The sequence below is a fragment of the Balaenoptera physalus genome (genome assembly GCF_965194825.1).
Source record: "Balaenoptera physalus genome assembly, chromosome: 3".
Lineage (NCBI taxonomy): Eukaryota > Metazoa > Chordata > Mammalia > Artiodactyla > Balaenopteridae > Balaenoptera > Balaenoptera physalus.
The window spans coordinates 76,552,970-76,573,569 of NC_138890.1; the positions used below are offsets into that span (position 1 = coordinate 76,552,970).

Consider the following 20,600-nt stretch of genomic DNA (forward strand, 5'->3'; position numbering starts at 1 on the left):
TTCTGGCCAAGTACAAACTCTCTAAGGAAATCTGGTAGCTTCTTGAGACCAGCTGGTACAGGTTAAATAATTACACAGTTTGTAATTCAATTAAAATTGGACCTTTTGTTTTGGTTGCCATGTGCCCCATGAAAGCACCCTTTGGCAAAGTCTTACCCTCGTTCCTTTTTTTTTTTCCTTTTCTTCCAAGGCAAAATTTTAGAAAGAGGAAATTTCAGATTGATTGTGCTTTTAAATATAGTTAATGATAAGTTCAATAAGTTGCTCAGCGGGCTTAATGATATGTATTTGACTAAACCGGGTATGCTGCTATCTGCATTTCCAGCCACGTGCATCCTGTCACCTCCCACCCCAAAGTCAGACATGTCACAATCTACAATTTATTAGCTGCACCTTCAGCTCCTCCAATGTGACCTCCAAGGTCCACAGTATGCAATCACTTTTAATTTGATGAGGTTTAAATTTGAACAACCCAGGCTGCCTGGCTGGTGTAGGGACTGAGCTCCAGGCAGAGACTTGCCTGGCTGAGCCCCATCTACTGCCTCAACCTGCATCACACCTGGCAGCTCTGCCTCAACCTGCATCACACCTGGCAGCTCTGCCTCTTGATCCATGGTCACACAGGAAGCCACTTTTGTGAGGGCATTCATGTTAATAATTTGGGAATAAAGCCATTGAAGAAAAAGTCAGGTGCTGCTCCCGGTCAGGGAAATAAAAAGTATAATAATCTAAGAAAAAGATGATGTGTAGGCCAGAAAATCAAAGTTTTGGATAACTGCAAGGGTATATGGAATGTCAAATTCAGCAATGACTCCAGTCTACACTGTGAACAAATCTACCATTCTTTACAAGGACACACAAGGAAAAAAATCAATTTGTAGATTTCTTTCAGAAAGTACACTGCTCTTTGCGTAGAAGATAAAGCTTAAGAGAGTGCTGTATAGATGGTTAAGTTGTGATATGAAGCGATACAGTGGAAAAACACAATTCACAAAACGAACACGCAAAAAAATTTTCATATCTGCAAATCTGGGAATAAGCAAATGACCCAGGAAGTCTCTTCCACAAGTGCACTGTGATACCATCCGGGAGCTGAAAGGGAAGACTTCCCAGGCTTTCATCCCAGTTCACAGGACAGATGGCCTTTGATAAGGAGCTGTTAGGTCGCCAGCCCACCGCATTCTCAGGACAATGGCCAGCTCCCAGGGTAGCAACTACTGTTATTTTGGCCCTAACAGAACCAAAGACCCATGTACCTTCCCTGTCTCTTGATCCCAACCCAAGCCTTTATATTCTGTTCCCTTGATTCCTATTATCCTCGGGTGATAAGAGAGGAGAGGGGCTTGCAGATGGCTGAGAAGTATTATATTTCCTACCTCTATGTTGCTCTCTAATTTATTTTTTTTCTAAACATCTTTCAGTGGAAACACCCTTTTTGATCCAAACTTCTTTCCCACTCCACCATCATGCCTCAAGAAAAGCCCCTGCCAAAGGTTGAACAGTTGTCTCCGCTTCTTCAATGTCCCTGTGCATTCAAAGTTCAGTTCCCCTTCTGTTCCTTTACTCCGGGGGTCTCCTTGCCTGCAGTGCCTTCCTCTGGCCAGGCAAATGCCACTGCTCTGCAAGGCCAGCTTGAGTTCTGCATTTTCCGTGAAACCCTGGCTGATTGCTTCAGCCCTTACTGACTTCTTTTTTGTTTTTAATTAATTAATTAATTAAATTTTTAATTGAAGTATAGTTGATTTACAATGTTGTGTTAATTACTGCTTACAGCAAAGTGACTCAGTTATACACACACACACACACACACACATTCTTTTTCATATTCCGTTTTTTTTTTTTTTAGAGAAAAGAAATTTATTCCCTCACAATTCTGGAGGCTAGAACTCCAAAGTCAAAGTGTCTTTAGGGCCATTCTCCCTCTGAGGGCACTAGGGAAGAAGGTTTCCTTGCCTCTTCTAGCTTTGGGTGGTTGTCAGCAATCCTTGGTTTTCCTTGACTTGTAGACACACCAGTCCAATCTCTGCCTCTATCATCACATGGCATTCTCCCTGGGTATCTGTGTCTAAATTTCCTCTTTTTTTTTTTTTAATTGGAGTATAGTTGCTTACGATGTTGTGTTAGTTTGTGCTGTGCAGCAAAGTGAATCGCCACACATATACATATATCCCCTCTTCCTTGGATTTCCTTCCCATTTAGGTCACCACAGAGCATTGAGTAGAGTTCCCTGTGCTATCATATTCTTTTCCATTATGGTTTATCACAGGATATTGAATACAGTTCCCTGTGCTGTACAGTAGGACCTTGTTGTTTATCCATTCTCTATACACCAGTTTGCATCTGCTAACCCCAAACTCCCACTCCCTCCCTCTCCCACCCCCCATCCCCTTGGCAACCACCAGTCTGTTCCCTAGGTCCATGATTCTGTTTCTGTTTCATAGATAGGTTCATTTGTGTCACATTTCAGATGGATGCAACTAGAGATTATCATGCTAAGTGAAGTAAGTCAGAAAGAGAAAGACTTTTCTGCCCTTGATAAAAAAGCACCTTGCCTAGTGAAAGACAAGGCAAGGTGTTGTTCCCTTGGGCTGTGCTGTTGTTCCCTTGGGCTGTGCTGGCTCCCTCAAGTGCCTAAGGGAAAGGATGATATCCTTGACTTGTACATATGCATGGCACACAATGACTTATTAACTATTCGACTGAAATACTAAGCTGTACACACATTTGATTAATCCCTGGGCATAATATTATAGACGGTCAAAGGAGTTCTTTCATATTTAGGTCGTAAGTGGCAATTTCTTCCATGCTTCCATACTTGCTCTAAAATTAATTAGCTTTGTAAAATGCAAATTTGACTAGGGTGCTTCTCTATCTCGGATCTTTCAGTGGCTCTGCACTGCCTATAGGAGAAAGGCCACATGCCTTAGCATGGCACATGCAGCCCTCCACGAGCTCAGACATCTCTCCCCACGGTCTTCTGTTTTTTTTTTTGAATCTGCTGTTCTTCATCTATTTAAAAATCTTTATCCAAGTATAACTGATAAACTTTAAAGAAACTTCACATATTTAAAGTGTACAGTTTAATGTGTCAGCATATGTATACACCTATAAAATTATCACAATCAATATAATGAACCTATCTATAAATTCCAACAATTTCCTTGTGCTTCCTTGTAATTCCTCTTCTCTACTTCTCCATGACATTTTTCCATCCTCAGGCTACTTTAGTAACAGTAAATTGCTTGTGGCTCCCCCGCTGTATCTTCTCTGAGCCTCCCGGATGGAGCTTATCTCAGCTTCCAAAGTATGGTGTCCAGACCAGTGGCATTAACACCATCTAAGAACTTTGTTAGGAATTCACATTCTTGGGCCCCATCCCAGAAACTTTAAGGGCAGGGACCGGCAATCTGTGTTTTCACACACCGTTCAGGTGATTCTGATGCATAGCGAAGTTCAAGAACCACTGCTCTTTATTTCCTTATCTTGGGCATATGTCCATTAAAGAATCCATCATGTGACATTTCATCTATATGTTTACCTAATTTCTTCCTCTGCTTCCTGAGGGTGTGGACAATATTTTAGTTACCAAAGAAACTAGGTACTTGTTGAACTGAATGAAATGAATTCTCCTATGTAGCCCATGATTTGGGTGGCAATAATAATACTAATAATGGTAGTACTTAATATTTATAAAGCACTAATCTTCTTAGAAAATTCCATAACTACCAGTCTAGCAATGTAATCACACTATATTTAAAAGAATAAACACTTCTCATATATTAACAGCATGAATGCTGGCTGATGCCTTAGCTTTTTGTATAAAGACAATGGATTTGGAGCCAGAAGCTCTGGATTCGAGTCCTACTTCTGACATTTATTAACTCTGTAGTTCTGGACAAATAAATCATTTTCTATCTTTGGGGCTCAGTTTCTTTATCTAGAAAACACAGATAATCATAAGAGATAATGTAAGTGAAGTCAATTTGCAAGCTGTAAAACGATGTTAAATGTTCTGGTCTCTTCTCTCTAACTCATTTTTCATGTGTGTTTCTCATCTTCGTGCCTCTCATGATTTGCAGCTCAGTATATCAAGATGTGAGAACTGATGGGGCAGGAAGAGGGGAGCCAGGTTCGGACTGGAAAGGAAAAAAGGAAGGACAGCCCAGCCTGTCTCAGCACCTTATTTGGCTTCTTTGGTCTTTCCTCATCCAAGAGAACCCACGGCCAAGAGCAGACATTGAAACTTAGCTTCACAAACTACACAGAGTTGCTATGACGTAAGACCGTCCTACACGTCCCAGCTTACATCAATGTTGACACTCTGCCATGCAAAATAGTTTGAACATGCGTGGGATTCATAATAACAGACTGTGATTTCTACATTGGGCTTTGGGGATCTCTGACCACCCTACATACTATTCGGGACTGAAAAGCTTTGGCCCTTGCACCTGAGAAGTGCAGCCAGTTGGGTGAACAAGCAGGCATTACTCAAATGGTCATGAGCCACAGAAAATGAAAGAACTAAAATCCCAACACCTTTTCAAGCTAGAGACTTTTAAACAACTAAGGTCGCATTAAGTTTCCAAAAGAAACAATTAGGCCAGTCATCCAAACAACTATACTAAAATTCATGGTTTCTCACGTAGCTTTCCAAAATTCAAGCAGGCCTCTCCACAGTCACACAATAAAATGACACAAATGTGTACATGCAAAGCTGGTAGTGAAAGCAAAGACACGCAGCTGAGGTGAGTTTTTCAGAAGCACAATATTTTCCTAAAATTGTGACCTCCTCTCCAATGGCCTGACCTCCCAATTCAGGAAGGGGTGTCCTGACTTCGTGCTCTCCCTAACAGCTCAGGCTCTGTTTTCCCTTCTCTGAGGATGTGGTACCCACAGTGCACGCCTTCATCCCACTAGCCCGCTGCTTGCCCTCAGATCTCCTCTCCCATCTCAGACTCATGCTCTGCCATCGTCCCCTCTTCTTCTCTTCAGCTACTCTCTCAACTGCAGCTCTCTCCTCTGATCCCATAAAATTAAAGAAGCACCCCTGCCACCTCAAGACACGCTGCCTCCTCAGTTGGCTGTGGGTGGAGTTTCCTGCTCTTGGGTTCACAGCCATCTGTTTTGAAAGAACTGCCTTGCTTCTTGTCTCCACTTCCTCACCTCTGCATTCACTCCTCCAGCCACGACGACCCGCCATCTGTGCTATCACCCACAGGCATTGCTCTTATTATGGCCACCAAAGAGTTTTAACTGGAAAATCCAGTGGCACTTTTCAAACCCTTCTCTTTCTAATGACCTATCTCCCACTCTGGACCACTTCCTTTTTTAAATTCTTTAAATCATCCCTCCCCCTCTTCTTAATCTCCCTTAGTTTTCCTCCTGTATCTTTGAAAACTCCTTTCCAGTCTCTTTTGTAGAAGCCTCTTTTTCCTCCCACCTCATAGGACATACATCTGCACAGTTCCTTCCCTGGAACATTCTTCCCTTTCCACATTCCATGTTTCACAGGTGACCTTACGGACTCCCACAGTTTCAACCGCCACCTCTACATAGTACAGATATTGGTGATCTACATGTTCATATAAGTATCCCAGTCTGATTTAAATATATTTCTTTCCACAATTCAGGCTCTATTAAAGAAAATTATTATGAATAATCCTCTTTTCAAATGCATTTGATTTTTGCTCTTGTTCCTTGTTTTTATCCTATGTTCCAAGAGGTACTTAAAAAATTAATAATCATCAAATTCTTTTATGCTAAAACATTGCTTGTGGTTGGTATTTGGGAAAATTCAGTAATTCGTTCTGACCATATTGAGAGTATGCCAGGAATGACTCTATTGTAATGCTAATATGTGTGGTCAGGCAAAAGATTAAGATCCACATGGGTGAAGGTGATGAGAGCACAGTATTGAATGATCCCCACCTGCTGTGAAAAGCAGTCATGGATGGGAAAAGACAGGGGTGAATGAGTGTGGCCACAGGTGACCAAGGGACTGGGCAGAAGTCATTTTCAACACAGTGGTTACATACATGGATTCTAGAGCTAGACTGCACGTTATAGCCTGGCTTCACCATTTTCTAGCTAATTAAACTTAGTTACTCCATTTCTGTCTATCATCAGTTTCTTCATCTGTAAACAGGTACTCATGGTATCTACATCAGAATGTGGCTGTGAAGATTATGAGCTAATAATGCAAAACATCAGGAATAGTGTCTGATGCATAGTTATGTGTTCAATAAATGTTAGTTACTATTATCATTTAATTAAAAAGTATCAAAAATAAGCATTTAGAAATGAAGCCAAAATAATGGTAACTATTGAGACAAAATCACAAATTACAAAAGACTTAGAAAAGAAAGTTATCTCGCAGTAGGGCAGATGGCTGGCTTTACATCTTGTTTGACCTCAGTGATTGCCTGGTTTTAATTGTGAGCCAATAATTAATCACTACCAAAATATAAAGACTGACTGTCAAGAATGGAGTTTGATATTGTGATTAAATGTAACCTACTACTAAGTTAATCTGGCATTTCATAATATGCTCAATTGTTATCATAGGGTATTGTAAACTCTGTGAGAGCACAGAACAAGTCTGTGTCATTCACGCCAAGCCTAGAACCATGCCTGGTGCACTGTAAATGTTTAATACATGCCTGTTGAGTAGACTGACATAAAATCTAGTTGTTCATAAATGGTAAATAGTTTGTATAAATAACCTGCATAGTCAATCTAGTAAATGCCATGACTATTGGGCAAGATGAGAAGGTTCAGGGCTATCTGCAGAGTGACAGGACAGCAAATTAAAAAATCCGGCAGCTGCTCATTCTTCTTGGAAATCACTCTGTCCATAAGGTTGCTCTCTACCACCTCAGGTAGAGATATCAGTCAGGTCCAAGATTCACAGTCTGAGGACCTGGGTTCTAGACCTGGACTCTAACAGCAGTTATGGGACATGAATTTACAGTTCATTTTGCCTGGATTAGATTATTCCTAATTCCTTTCCTGGCAGGTATTCAGAAAATGGTAACACATATATAATACCAGAACAAGTGTGAGGTTTTGGATAGCGGGGAGCTGGAGAGGGGACCCATGAGAGGTAATGAGACTTGAATACAAGATATTGCAAAAAGAACACTGAAAAATGTTGGGTCATTTTGAAAAGCTGATGAAACTAGATCCTACTGAGAAGCACTAAGAAAAGTTTAAATATAAGTAAGTTTAAAGTAAGCACGGCAGGGCTGATTGACGGGGACAGCGAAGAAGGGATGGAGGCAATCAGAGGCCACCTAAACGTCTTGGTCACATTCTAGGAAGCAAAGAGGAAAGGATAATAGGATCTTAGACAGATTCCTTGCTAGAGAGGAGGGGCAAGCCAGGTTCTCTGCACCTTGAATATCTTTCTAGTCTTTTTCACACCTAAAACTGGAACAAAAGCTGTATTCTTTACCCTCCCTAACTCAGTGCCTAAGTCCACGTGATAAGCCCTACACACCCTTTCTTAAGGTCTCCCACTGCTGTGAAGCAGCTCTTGGACAGAATGTAATGAAATCTGGGAAGTGTTAGTGGAATGTAGTGCACACAAAACAGAGGGGGTCAGGTATTTTAGTGCAAGTGATGCCCAGTCTGTGGGATGGGAAAATGTAACTCACTGAGAGTGAGATTTATTTGCTGTAAGAATTTATTTTTCTACCAGTGATTTAAGCACCTTAGGAAAATGAATCCACATAAGTCTGTGCTATTACTCTGGGTTGCAAGGCCTTGGGTCAAAGGGGATAATAAAGTGGAAGGACACTTATTTATCTTGATCTCATTTGATTTGCACAAAACATAGGCTATGCAATTTCCACAAATGTCAACTTTCACCAAAGCTGCAGTCATGGCGACACAGAAAGGCAACAAAATTTCCTGTGCTGAGGAATACAGCATTGCACTTAATTCTATTTATGTGTGTGTGCACATATGTGTGTGTGTCTATTTACATGTACATGTTTATATGTACATGTAGGTGTTTGTATACAGATGCGCATATACATATATATGTATTTGTGTCTGTATATAAATATGGGTGTGTGTGTTTACATATGTACATATATATAAATTTTCATATCTTCTCCATAAAATCCAGGATGCTAGGTAGAGATGGATTATTATTGTTTTACAGATGGAAAAGTTGAGGAACAATAAAATTGAGAGACTTGCTTAAGTTCTCTTAGCTTGTTTTTATTTTATTTATTTACACTATATACCAACTCCCTTACTTCCAAAAAGCACTTTGCAATTGCTTCAATGACAGTTGGGGATAGTGATGGGTGAGATGACTGGTCCAGAGATGATTCTACACAACCAAGTTGCTCAGAAGAGAAAGAGTAACACAGTCAAACAGTTCTGTATTGAAATCCTAGCCCTGCCACTTACCTACTTGTAACCTTGTGAAAGTCAGACTCTCTCTCTAAGCCTCATTTTTTCATCTGCCAAACAGGGGATAAAAATAGGGCTTGCCTTGTAGACTTGATGTGAGGCTTAAACAGGACCAGTGCTTAAAGTGTTCAGTCGGTGCGTGGCATGGCCAACATTTGATGGCTCACGAGTGGAGCGCTGCAGTGGATTTGTGGTTTGGCCTCTGCTTTATTCAGTCCTGTGTATAATCCTATTTTTGAGGACAGCAAATTGGTCTCTTTTCATAAAATAAATACATCACGGGGGACTTCCCTGGTGGCGCAGTGGTTAAGAATCCGCCTGCCAATGCAGGGGACACGGGTTCAAGCCCTGGTCCAGGAAGATCCCACATGTTGCGGAGCAATTAAGCCAATGCGCCACTACTACTGAACCTGTGCTCTAGAGCCCGTGAGCCACAACTACTGAAGGCCGCATGCCTACAGCCCGCACTCCACAACGAAGAGTAGCCCCCGCTTGCTGCGAGAAAGCTTGCGGGCTTTCTCTTGTTCGTGCAGCAATGAAGACCCAACGCAGCCAAAAATAAATATAAATAAATAAATAAATTAGAAAAAAATACATCATGTCTACTAAGAACCCTATGGTAAAATAATATTCCAGAGCATTTCTCTTTTTTAAGACAGAGAGATCTGGCTTCCATAGGAATAAAGAAGGAAATCTGTAAACACATTTGCAGTGACAGAAAAGCCCAACTTTGAACTCGTATGTTTATGTGTGTCGTCATCTCTCCTTCACAGATCCTCAGTTATTGCACAATGTTCTGCCCTTTTAGATGGCAGGGTTACAAGAATGTATAGTTTAAACTCTGCATTTTGCAAAAGATGAGCATTATTTTTGAGTCTGGGAAACTTCAAAATAATTTGATTGCCTTCTGTGTTTTGTTTCATTAGGTAAAGGCAAAAAAACAGTTCTAGCTGTTTTTCTGTACCAATATACAGCTTGTGTTTAAATTAAAACAAGAGCCAGGCTCACGACCAGAGGGGAAAATCATGAAACAGAAACCCTGTAATATGTAAAAGGGCTATGGCTGGAGAGTAAGAAGAGGAGTTTTAAGCTCGGGCATCTTTTTTGTAAACATCTTTTTCAAATGTATTGTGCATTTTCCTTCCCCCTTCCTGCCACTAAACCAGGAAAGAAGCTTAAGGGCTGTCAGAAAAGGAGGTTTACAGAATCCTAACAATACAGGCATGTTTATGGGAGACTACATTTCTTGTTACGCCAGTGAATTAGCAAACTGAACACATCATGGCGTGTTTTTTTTTTTTCCCCAGTGTTAGCATCTGAATTGTCTCCGTTTAGCTCCTAAAGCAGTTGTAAATTTATTGTTCCTAGGTTACCTAAACAGGCTGAGAACAATCATTTCAATATTCTAGAGGTTATCTCTACTGCTTTTCCCATGAAGACATTATATAGAGCAATATGATTCTGGCATATTTAAGGTGTTGAACCTGGATGAGATGGAACTATTATAAAATAATCTACCATGTTACAGAGGTTGCCAGGTAAAGTAGAGTTTCTTTCGTTTTAAGTGGATTAAAATAGACCAGGATTGCTCATCCTCAGTACTGCCCACATTTTAGGCCAGATAATTCTTCGTTGTAGGGGATTTTCTTGGGCATTGCAGGATGTTTAGATCCACCCCTGCTCTCTACCCACCAGATGCCAGGAATACCTCCCCAGTTATGACAATCAAAAGTGTCTCCAGGTATTGCCAAATGTTCCCCAGGGGCGATGGGTAAAGCCGACCCACGTACTGGGGCTAAAAGTTGATATTCCAAAGACAGTGCTTCTAAGTAGGTGGGTGAGCCTGGACAAGTTATGTAACATCTCCACACCTCAGTTTCCTCATCTGTAAAAGGAAGATAATAATATTCCCTACTTCACAGGATTGTTGTGAGGATTAAATAAGATAATGCCTATCCCCTGGGAAGTGCTCAATGTTAACCATTATCATTATTTTAACAATTCTATGCAATTTCATTTTTTTTCCTTTCTGATTTCAGTTTAAATGCAGGTTAAAGATACAAACAATAGGAATCTATTTAAAGGGGGGAAGTTTGAGTGCAGTTACACAACTACAGATGGAGACCTTTACTTATGTTTGAGTGGTCAGGTTATAGAAGCTCAACTATTGCATAATTTTGAATCCCAATTTGCTAAACAGCTTCAGTTATTGCTTAACATATTTTATTATCTTGCAAGTGGAGATTCCTAATTCATCTAAATTAAGGGCTGCTGCCAAATGATTCTTCTGTAAATATAACTGCTCTATTGTGTTTTTTTAAAGTCTTGACGTGATGCCTGGTCTTTTCCCTGGAGTTCTTTCTTCACCATTGGTCATATAAATATTATTGTAGTATTCATTGAAATAATAACAAAAGCTACCATTTTTAAGAGCAACTTACTGTGTGCCAAGATAAGTGCTTTCCATATATTATTATTTCACTCAGTCCTCAAAACAATCTTAAAAATGAGGTGGGTATCTCAGAGAGACGAAGTTACTGTGTTCCAGCCAGCAAAGGTCAGAACGAGGCTGGAGCCTGGACTGGTGCCTTCAAAGCCTATGCTCTTAAAATGCAACTTTATTATCAAGGCTCAGAGAGCTACCTTGAATTGATAATCATAACATATGCCCCTTTCTGAAACACATTCCACCCCACCCCCACCTCTCACATCATCATTCACTTTTCTTGCTTTTCCCCAGCCAGCTCAAAATACCTGGAGGGGAGTGGTTATAAAAGAACCATGCTCTGATCCACATTTAAGTCAAGCACAGTGATTTAAAAAGGGAGGGAGGGAGGGAGAGGGAGGGAGGGAGGGAGGGAGGGAGGGAGGGAGAGAGAGAGAGAGATAGAGATACCACTCATTTCACATTAGTCTTAATGACACTCACTTCACATTAGTCTTAATGAGGACTAATAAAAGTTGTCTGGAAGCTGAAGGAGGGAAAGGCTGAATTCACAAATAGGGAAAGGTAGGAAGATTCATCCATTAAATAGGTGATTCTTCAAACGCATCCCAGGAATCCAATTCTTGCATAGAGTATGCATATTTTACTTCAAGGTAAGGAGTAAATTAGAAGAATAACACTAGTGCCAGAGGCGCCTTAAAGCTTATACTTTTGAGACAATTGTCAGTGGTGACCAAAAACTGAGAAATCAATGGAAAATAAGGTGAGAAAGTGCACCCTTGGCGGTCCTGGGAAGAAAAGTTACATCGCTAGTTCAGAAACAGCAACCTTCCCATCACACAGTCTGAGAGTCAGCCCAACTGGGCTAGGGTTTGAGAGGCCAATAGGTTTGCTGGTTGGCCTTTGGCAGAAGAGATCACGTGGCCCAGGGTAAGTCACAAGCAGCTCTGAGCAAAGGGCAGGCAGACCATCCACTCATAGCTGCCAGGAGTTAGGCTGGAGGCAGCAGGAAGTCTGTGAGTGTTGTGGGAACTAAGAAGCTCATCAGCCCACAGCATTACAGTATTAAGCGGGGCCTCAGTGGTCAGCCCGTCCTGCCCTTTATCAACACATGACTCTTCCTCAGTATTCCCAAGTGTCCAACCTGTGTTTTGAAAGCTCCAGTGACTGGAAGCTCTTATTGTTCATAAATTAATAACTTGGCCGTCCTTCAGTCTGTGTCCTTGTGAACGCTAGAGCATGCTGGCTGTGGCACAGCCAGTCGTATAAAAGAGATTAACATCGATAGGGTTAATTCTGTACATAAGTAAATTTATGAAGGTGCCTACCATATGCAGGCACTTTATAAATTTACTCAATGAATAATTTTGACAACAATGAAACAGATTAGGAAGGGGAGGCCCAGTGAGGTTAAATGATGTCTTTCTCACCCAAGCTCACACAAAATTAAGTGGGATTCACTCCTGGTCCAGGAGGCCCCCAACCCACACTTTGTCGCCATAGCAGGATTTCTGCTGTCAATTTCTAAACGTGGTTGGAAGAGTTTAGGATATACAGACTACAACAGAGAAAGGAGCCCATATAGAGGAAGGCAGAATCTCCTGAAAGCATTGCTTGCAAGTAGCGATACTTACAGAGATGTCATCACTGAAGTCAATTTCATCCAAATCAAGGTATTCAGGGGCTTCCATCATTCTTCTTTGCACATTTTGAGTAAGGTCAAATCCTTATAAAGTCCTGGACCCGACAGAGGCACAAAAGAAAAGCAAAACGGTTAGCTGTTTTATAACCAAATATTATATTTATATTTAGACAAAGTGAGAAAAGTCATTGGGTGCAAGGGCTGCCTTTGAGCACACTTCCTCCCTTTGAATGTCCCCAGCCGGGCTCTCCAGAAGCAGTAAGCACAGCTCCTCCAGGCTCCCCAGGAGGCTCCCTAGGGAGCAGCCTTGGTCCTTTGCTGTATTGCATTTGTGCCTGTTTGTCTTTGCCAGAGCAGTAACTCAGGTCAGACTCTCCCCTTGTGATCAATATTAAGATTGACCCAGCCCACATCTACCACTACACCTTGGGTGAATGCAGGGGCTTCGAGGATGGGGAGCAAACCTTGAAATCTTAGGACAACCATATTTAAATGTTTATGTGGGCATATCTTTGGATCCTGGGCATGGAGTAATGAATACTGGATCTCCACGGTAATAACACAAGGACAAGGCAGATACTAACTTACCAACAATAATGGATATTTCAGACTTTGTAGTACAACCTCCAGTTCACCCCCTCAAAAAAAAGGACCTAAGTAGAGATTTAAACCACAGAGTTATTGCATCGCCCCCTGCTTCTAACAGCTTTGCCTGCCGATGCCAGAGTGACCCGACACAGGCGCCAGAATGTCCTCAGACAGCACTTGCCTTGGGGCTGCCTGTGGCAGTACTTTAAATCTGTCAAGGAAGATATATCACCTCCCAGTTCATTTTCCCATCACTTATCCTCATCACCATTGGCAGTGGCAGTGCTACCTACAGTTGTCAGGAACAGAAATATAGATCTCCTGGCAGTGCCTTGGCGTGCAGTTATCTTCCGCAGAGCAAACTCTCAGATATCGAAAAAGATTCCATTTCCCGTAACTTGTCTTTCTTATTATAAAAACTGTCTTATGTATTCAGACTCGAGTATCTGAAATAATGTTTTTTTTTTCTTTCGGATCTCTAATGAAGGGGTACCTTGCCAAAGAGGAAGGGGTACCTTGCCAAAGAGTAAGGAGTACATTATTGGAAAGGGAAAATAAATCTAGGCTGATGAAAATGAGCTTATCGATATAAGATCAAGAATGTAAAAATACCTAGTTTTTAAAAGGAAACTCTAACTCTGAAGGCACTGATTTCTCATTCTGAGGTTTTTAAAAAATTTACAAAAATAGCATAATTGCAACAAAGGGGGAAAACCACTCTCCATTCCATACCTCAAACCCATGACTTGACTCAATTTCCAGTGCTTCCCTTCCTTCCCTTCCCACACGCATATACCATTTTTACATATTTTTAATTATAGTGGATACGGAGTTGATCCAAAAAAGAACTAGGATGCTACTACCATGTACAAATGTGATTATCCATTTAGAATAAATATTAAACATTCTTCTGAAATCACAGTAAAGTTTAAAATAAAAAGAAAACCAATTTGTATTTGATGCCTAAATTAAATTTTATTATTTATAGAAATATAAATATTGGTTCTTAAACAAATTTCTTGGTGCAAACATATATCACTTTTCCTCTAAGCCTCACAAAGCTTTTCAGAGAAAAACATGCACACTCATACTTGCAAATTACTCAAAATAACTTTCTCTTCCATTCTGGTGGACTCTGAGACAATCCAGACTCTGGATTCCAACTTGTCAACTAACAGACTTTCTTCCAATCCAATTTCTTTTCACTAAATCTGTACTCCACAATGAACTGTTGATTTACAGACTGTTCCCAAGGCTTTGGTGAACACAATGATGATTCTGGGTGTCAGGATGGGGTACAGACAAGTGCAGTATCATCACAAACATGGAAACACAAGATGAAGTAGAAAAACATGAGTCAAAGCTGGGGACCAAGCGGATCTCTAAATATATGGAAATACAAAACTAAATACAAAATGCAAATGGACACATCTTAACTAAGCATATTAACAAGTAATCATTGAGTCCCTGTTTGAGGTGTGTTGAACAACATGAAGAGCAATTTCCCTTTAAGCATAGACATTCTAATGGGACATATCCAGTGGATAATATAAATCATGACACCAAGGCATAGAATCTTTATATTTGGACTTGGAGGTTGGTAGTGAGATTGTTTATTCTACAGAACAGAATATAAGAGTTACAGCAGTGCCAGCCCATTATAGGAAGGTCATATTCATCTCAGTGGGTTGGATGGACCAGCCTCAGACTAAGTGGTCCAAGGCATACAGGATTCTCCTTTACTTCCCAATGGACCCCCATATGTGGCCATCTCCTTTAACATGCCTTATTCTATCTACAACACAATTCCGTTTGTCTAGTTTCAATGCTTCTTTCTTTCAAGGTGCCACTTCGAAAGTATTACATCCTCGTTTATAAGGTACAGAAATCCCTGTGGTTCACCAATCCTGGCCACATTCCCAACATCAATTGCTTCTTTTCACTGGAGGGTGAGTCCATGGTTGTCCCAGGGATCATTATATTGCCTCTTCCTTCCCCATCTGCCCTTCCACTGAGCACATAGCACCCTCGAGCACTCCCTTCTGAGGAATTGGGATGTGACTGGAGGGGATGAGGTCAGGTTTTGAGCAGCTGCTGCAATTAATCCAACATGATAAGAAAACTGAGCTGGGCTGTGGGTGCTTTTCTTATTGTGCTCTTCAGGCACTGCCTCACCCCACACACCCACTGGGACCCAGCGAGTGGGACCCAGCGAGCCCCCGTTTCTGACTGACACACAGGCGCCGATGGAATGCACAGCTACAGAGGGCACAGACCAGAGGCCCAGGGGCCAAGGCTGGCCCACAGACGTGATGTGTTTGGCCCTAGCAGTGTTTCCAAAAAATTGACTCTGTTGCCAACTTGTAGACCTTTGGTGCTTTCACATAAGATTCTAGATTTCTGGCTTCACTTAAAAAATATCTGGAGCTCTGGGAGCACAGGTCTGCATTCCCCATGATAACAATTGGCTATAGCTGAGCTGCAGCTGCCCTGTCTACAGGGCGTGTGCTCCCAGCTCCCCCCCACTCCCACCCCCCATCGGCTCTCCTCATCCACACATCCTGCCTGGCTCTGGGGGCATTTGAGTCTTTGACCCTTCAAAGGAATCCAGTATTAAACATGAAGTGCCATCCTCCTCCCTTTCCTTATTAGTGCCTTCTGCCAAACGCTATTTCCTTCATTTGTATTCTAACGTTGAATTTGTATTCTACAATTGTTTTAAATTCTCATACCACAACAGCAGTAAAACGAAATTTCTTCCCAATAAACGACCAGCATGTTACAATTTGTGCTTTTCCACAACCTCCATTTTATCTCTTAGTATTAGAAAAAGAAAACCTTCAACAAACATAATAAAATGCTATGAGGTGGGGATTACATTTCCTTCACTTTACAACCGGAGGAAGAAGAGGTCCTTGCCTTGTTGTCATCGGCGCTGTGCAGTCACACGGTGCCACTTCACTATTGTGACTGGGGGGAGGGCGGAAGCTGTGCCAGTGACAAGCCCAGAAAAAGACTGAGACCGTCCTCCATGTGGCCAGCCCGGCAGCTTGGATGAGAGAAGGCCGACCCTGCTCAAGGTCGATGAGAGCGGGTGGACACCTCAGTGGAAAATATTTTTCAGCCTCCCCAGAAAGGGCAGTCCAGCTTAAAAGCCTTTACATGAGATTTTTACTGCTACACATCATAGTTGCCCTGGACCCCTCTGGGACCTCAGAGCCCAGTCATTTATAAATTTGTACTGCACCCTCATGCCACCAGCCCTGTGCCTGCAAGCTGCAGTCACTGGTCCCAGGTCCTCTGAGAACTTTCTCCTGTATTGCCACACCTCTCCCCTCAGCACACCTCTTACAAGAGCCGTGCACCTCAGGTACTGTTGACCAGTTGAAATCATTCCATTTCAAGCTCAGTTGGGCTTTTAATTTCTCTTCATTGACATTGGCAAGTTTTAATTTGTTATGCACTGAAGTAGGTATGTCATGCGTTTAAGCTGTTTCTAAGTGTGGGGAGAGGTGAAGGTAGAGATTGGGCAGGGGGTGGGAAAGCAGAGAAAGGGAAAGGAAACATTTTCCAATGGCTTAGCTCTACTCCTTTGGGTAGGAAAAATTATAGGGAGGCAAAGAATACAAATATTAGAATGTGAGGACACAGGGCTAGGTGGCTAGGACCCAAATGCCATGTAGAAGCTATTGGTGACACATCGCACCCCTTCTCTTGATGTGTCCAAGGCACTGGGAGAAACTTTACCCAAACTCCAAATTGAGGTCAGCTAGAGCGGGAAAAGACCAAAGAAGTAATGAGTGTCAACTGTGCATAATGCCTGTAGGATTTTTCCTACTCTCAGAGTTTTGATAAATTGCCAAGAACAGAAGTCCCTCTAGTGCCTATTAAAATGTACAGTAGAGGCTCTGGCCCTAATAGGTCTATCAACACCATGTCACCTTCTCATGGGTGACCTCAGTGATGGCCCAACTGCTTCCTTCAAGAGAAGACTCAATTTAGGAAAAAGCTCCAAGTAACTAGGAGTCCAACTGAATAATAAAAAGTAGGCATCGATTTAAAAACTAGCCTCCCCTCTCCAGTATTAGGATTTTCAGGTGACATTTAAAAATTTTTTTATAGTGACTTGAAAACTGACTCTGAAAATAATTCCGAATGAAGACTTACAAAAATCTGTTGGGTAATGGCTTGGAGTGGCCGACAAAATTTCTTTGAGAAACTACCCTCATTTAATGTACACAGTCTGGTGTGCTTGGCTCATAAAAGGCTCACTGATTTGTAACTACAGTCACAGATCACATAAATTGCTCTACTGAAATTCTTCTTAAAATGAATTGCCTCACTCCAATTTATAAAGAGTCAGCATGGACTCATTCTGATGGCTCATGTTACACAGATTTCTCCTTTTCTGCCAAAGTCACTATTGCTACATTTACCAGTGTACTAGGAGGCCTGGTAATTAAAAGTAAGTTGGGCTTGTCAAAATAAATGAGCAGGGTACATTCGGTGATGAGGTAACCTCGGTCGATTTGCATTACAACTTCTTTCTTTACTCTTTAATTCACCAATACTTGGGAAAACACAGCAGCTGCGTACACCCTCACACACACACTTGGCCAAATTTGTACTGGGATACATTTTCAGTTTGAAAGCCTACGCATAGATACTGAACTTTCCTTCATATAACAAGAGTTCAAAAAAAAAAAAAATCACAAACTACGTACTGGAAAGCTTGGGTGGAAAAAAGTGGAATATACGAAATGTTGTCCCCAGTTGGCTCAGTAGCTTGGCTGGCAAGAAAGCAACTCATTCCAAATGTTGGACTCAGTTTCTTTCACTCTTTGATTCAACAGTGGCCAGAAGCATGGCAGTCACTAAATGCCTAGTCTTGAAGCAGAAAAATGATAGAGGCAAGAAATTTCTACTGGAAAGAGGTAACTGAAGGAGAGCCAAGAAGTACATATGAGGAGAAAAGGGAAAAGCACAAGCTGTGTAGATTTCATCCCCTTCTTCATTTATGGAATATTCCTGCATGTACGTGCTGGGTAAGACCAACACTACTCTCCACGCCAGAATGCAGCATTCAGTACAAGGCGGAAATAGACAAGAAAACAAGCCATTACAATATACTGTGGTCCTACCTAGGGGGGTGGGATAGGGAGGGTGGGAGGGAGATGCAAGAGGGAGGGGATATGGGGATATATGTATACGTATAGCTGACTCACTTTGTTATACAGCAGCAACTAACACAACAGTATAAAGCAATTATACGCCAATAAAGATGTTAAAAAAATGCTAAAAAAAAAACATGGAGAAGAATGAAATCAATATTTAAATAATAAAAGAGACAATGTATGTTTTCTAGGAATTCAAAAAAAAATGTATACTGTGGTCCCTGCTGAGACAAATAAATACACAGGAACCTGAGTCACTTAACCTAGAACTTGGAGATGAGGGAAGTGTGACTGGTACAGGTGAGGTCTAAGCTGAAAGCTGAAGGGTGAGGATACAAATGATGAGGGAGTCAAAGGGGCAGGACGAAGTGTTCTAGGTAGAGTTACAGCACGGGCAAAGGCCTGGAGGGGAGAATTCTGAAGCAGGATTTCCAGAAGAATGGGTAACATTGATTTAACACCCGTTGCTGTTTTTGGTTCAAAAAAGGGGTCTTAAAGGGTGATGGCCAGCGTGGATGGGTAAGCACAGCCGTCAGGAGAGTATTTCCAAAGCCAGAGTGTAAACAGAGCGCGTGTTGGAATACCAAATTTTCTGGCATGTTTGGAGAAAGTACAAGCAAGTATTTGCTATCAAACAGGAGACTTCAATGTACAGTAATATGTTGAGCTTGCTCCAGCTTGGGGGCAAGCGGAGTTGCATTTCCTGTTTGAATGCTCACAAACATTTGTGACGTACAAGTTCATAGCAGGGGCTAGGTCTGGGCGCCTTTACGTATACTCTCTCCTGTGTGTCTCACAAAGACTGGGAGACAAATATCTTTACAATCTCCTTTGTGGAGGTAAGGAAACCAAGGCTCAGTGAGGTTCTGTGATTGCCTCACACACAGGGCTTCTGGTGATAAGTCTGTCTTGCTCCCTTATTTCAGCTTGCCAAAACTGCAGGGGTAAGGTAACACTTTGCCCGTATCAAACATTTTATTTTTTTCAAATCACCTTAAATATTTTTTTTACCTTTCTTAAGTACAACTCTGTGAGAAGGAAGCAGAGGGTGTCTATCGCAGTTTGCAATCATATCTTTCCTGTTTTGAAGACAGCAAAACTCAGGAATGTGTCGGCCAAGGTTATGTACTCCTAAATAGGGGCAAAGCCAGCTCAGACAAACCACTTCCCGATAGCAAGTCCAGAGCTCTTCTGATTTACCCCCTGGACTGTTCTGAAACATGGCCGTGGCTCCGAACCATCTAGGCCAGAATTCCATAGGCATCCTCAGTCCTGAATTGTACTGCTGTGGGTGTTCACGGACCATAACTCCAAACAAATTGCTCTTTCCTCTCTCCAGCAGAGTCTAAAGAGAATGGTAGGCATGAGGATCATTAAAGAAAAGTGTATAGACCTTTGTGAACCTAACATGCCTTATCCACAGGTGTCCCTGAACTGGCCAATAAAGCATTGTATTCCATAGTCAATTGATTTAATACCTCAACTTCATCTTCAAAGAAAATTTGATTATGACCATCTTTCCTTATGCCTTATTGAAAAGGCAAGTAAGGGCTTCCCTGGTGGTGCAGTGGTTGAGAATCTGCCTGCTAATGCAGGGGACATGGGTTCGAGCCCTGGTCTGGGAAGATCCCACATGCCACAGAGCAACTAGGCCCGTGAGCCACAACTACTGAGCCTGCGCGTCTGGAGCCTGTGCTCCGCAACAAGAGAGGCCGCGATAGTGAGAGGCCCGCGCGCCACGATGAAGAGTGGCCCCCACTTGCCGCAACTAGAGAAAGCCCTCGCACAGAAACAAAGACCCAACACAGCCAAAAATAAATAAATAAATTAATTAAAAAAAAAAAAGAAAAGGCAAGTAAAATACCACTGTACTAGGGAACCTCATTCTAGAGATCAGGAATGTTCTGACAAAACCCTCTAAAGGTTGGTCTTTTTGTAGTTTTTCAAAAAATTGAAGTATATTTGGTTTAAAATATGGTCTTTTTTTAGTTGTGAGCCCTAGCTTGTAGTTTAAAATTCTTGCAAATGATTTGGGGTTATTTCATTATTTCTAAAATCTGACACTGAGAATGAACTAACTTATACCAGAACTTTAGAGCCTGAAAGGACCTTAGTTTTTAAGCCCTGAGGCAAAGGTACTTTTAAATTTGTATTTGTGTGTGTGTGTGTGTGTGAGAGTGATTTAAACTGAGTTTAATATTTAAAATTATTTTCGGAAGAGGAAGGGAAGAATCCATGCTCACAGTACCTGAACAAAAGAAGATAAAAGAATGTAGAATAGAAAAAAATATAAACACATGTAAATACAAGGAAATATGTATTGTGT

At 41.6% G+C, this 20,600-nt stretch overlaps 1 protein-coding gene across 7 annotated transcripts in view; it reads right to left on the reverse strand.

The window, feature by feature from the left end:
- Positions 1-20,600, reverse strand: part of SNCAIP (synuclein alpha interacting protein) — a 146,035-nt gene that overhangs the window by 58,926 nt on the left and 66,509 nt on the right. For all 7 annotated transcript variants that reach the window (XM_082457849.1, XM_082457850.1, XM_082457847.1 and 4 more), the window contains one exon: positions 12,505-12,607. In XM_082457849.1, coding sequence (XP_082313975.1) covers positions 12,505-12,564 — 60 coding nt within the window. In that variant the 5' untranslated portion in view covers positions 12,565-12,607. The remainder of the gene's footprint in view (positions 1-12,504; positions 12,608-20,600) is intronic.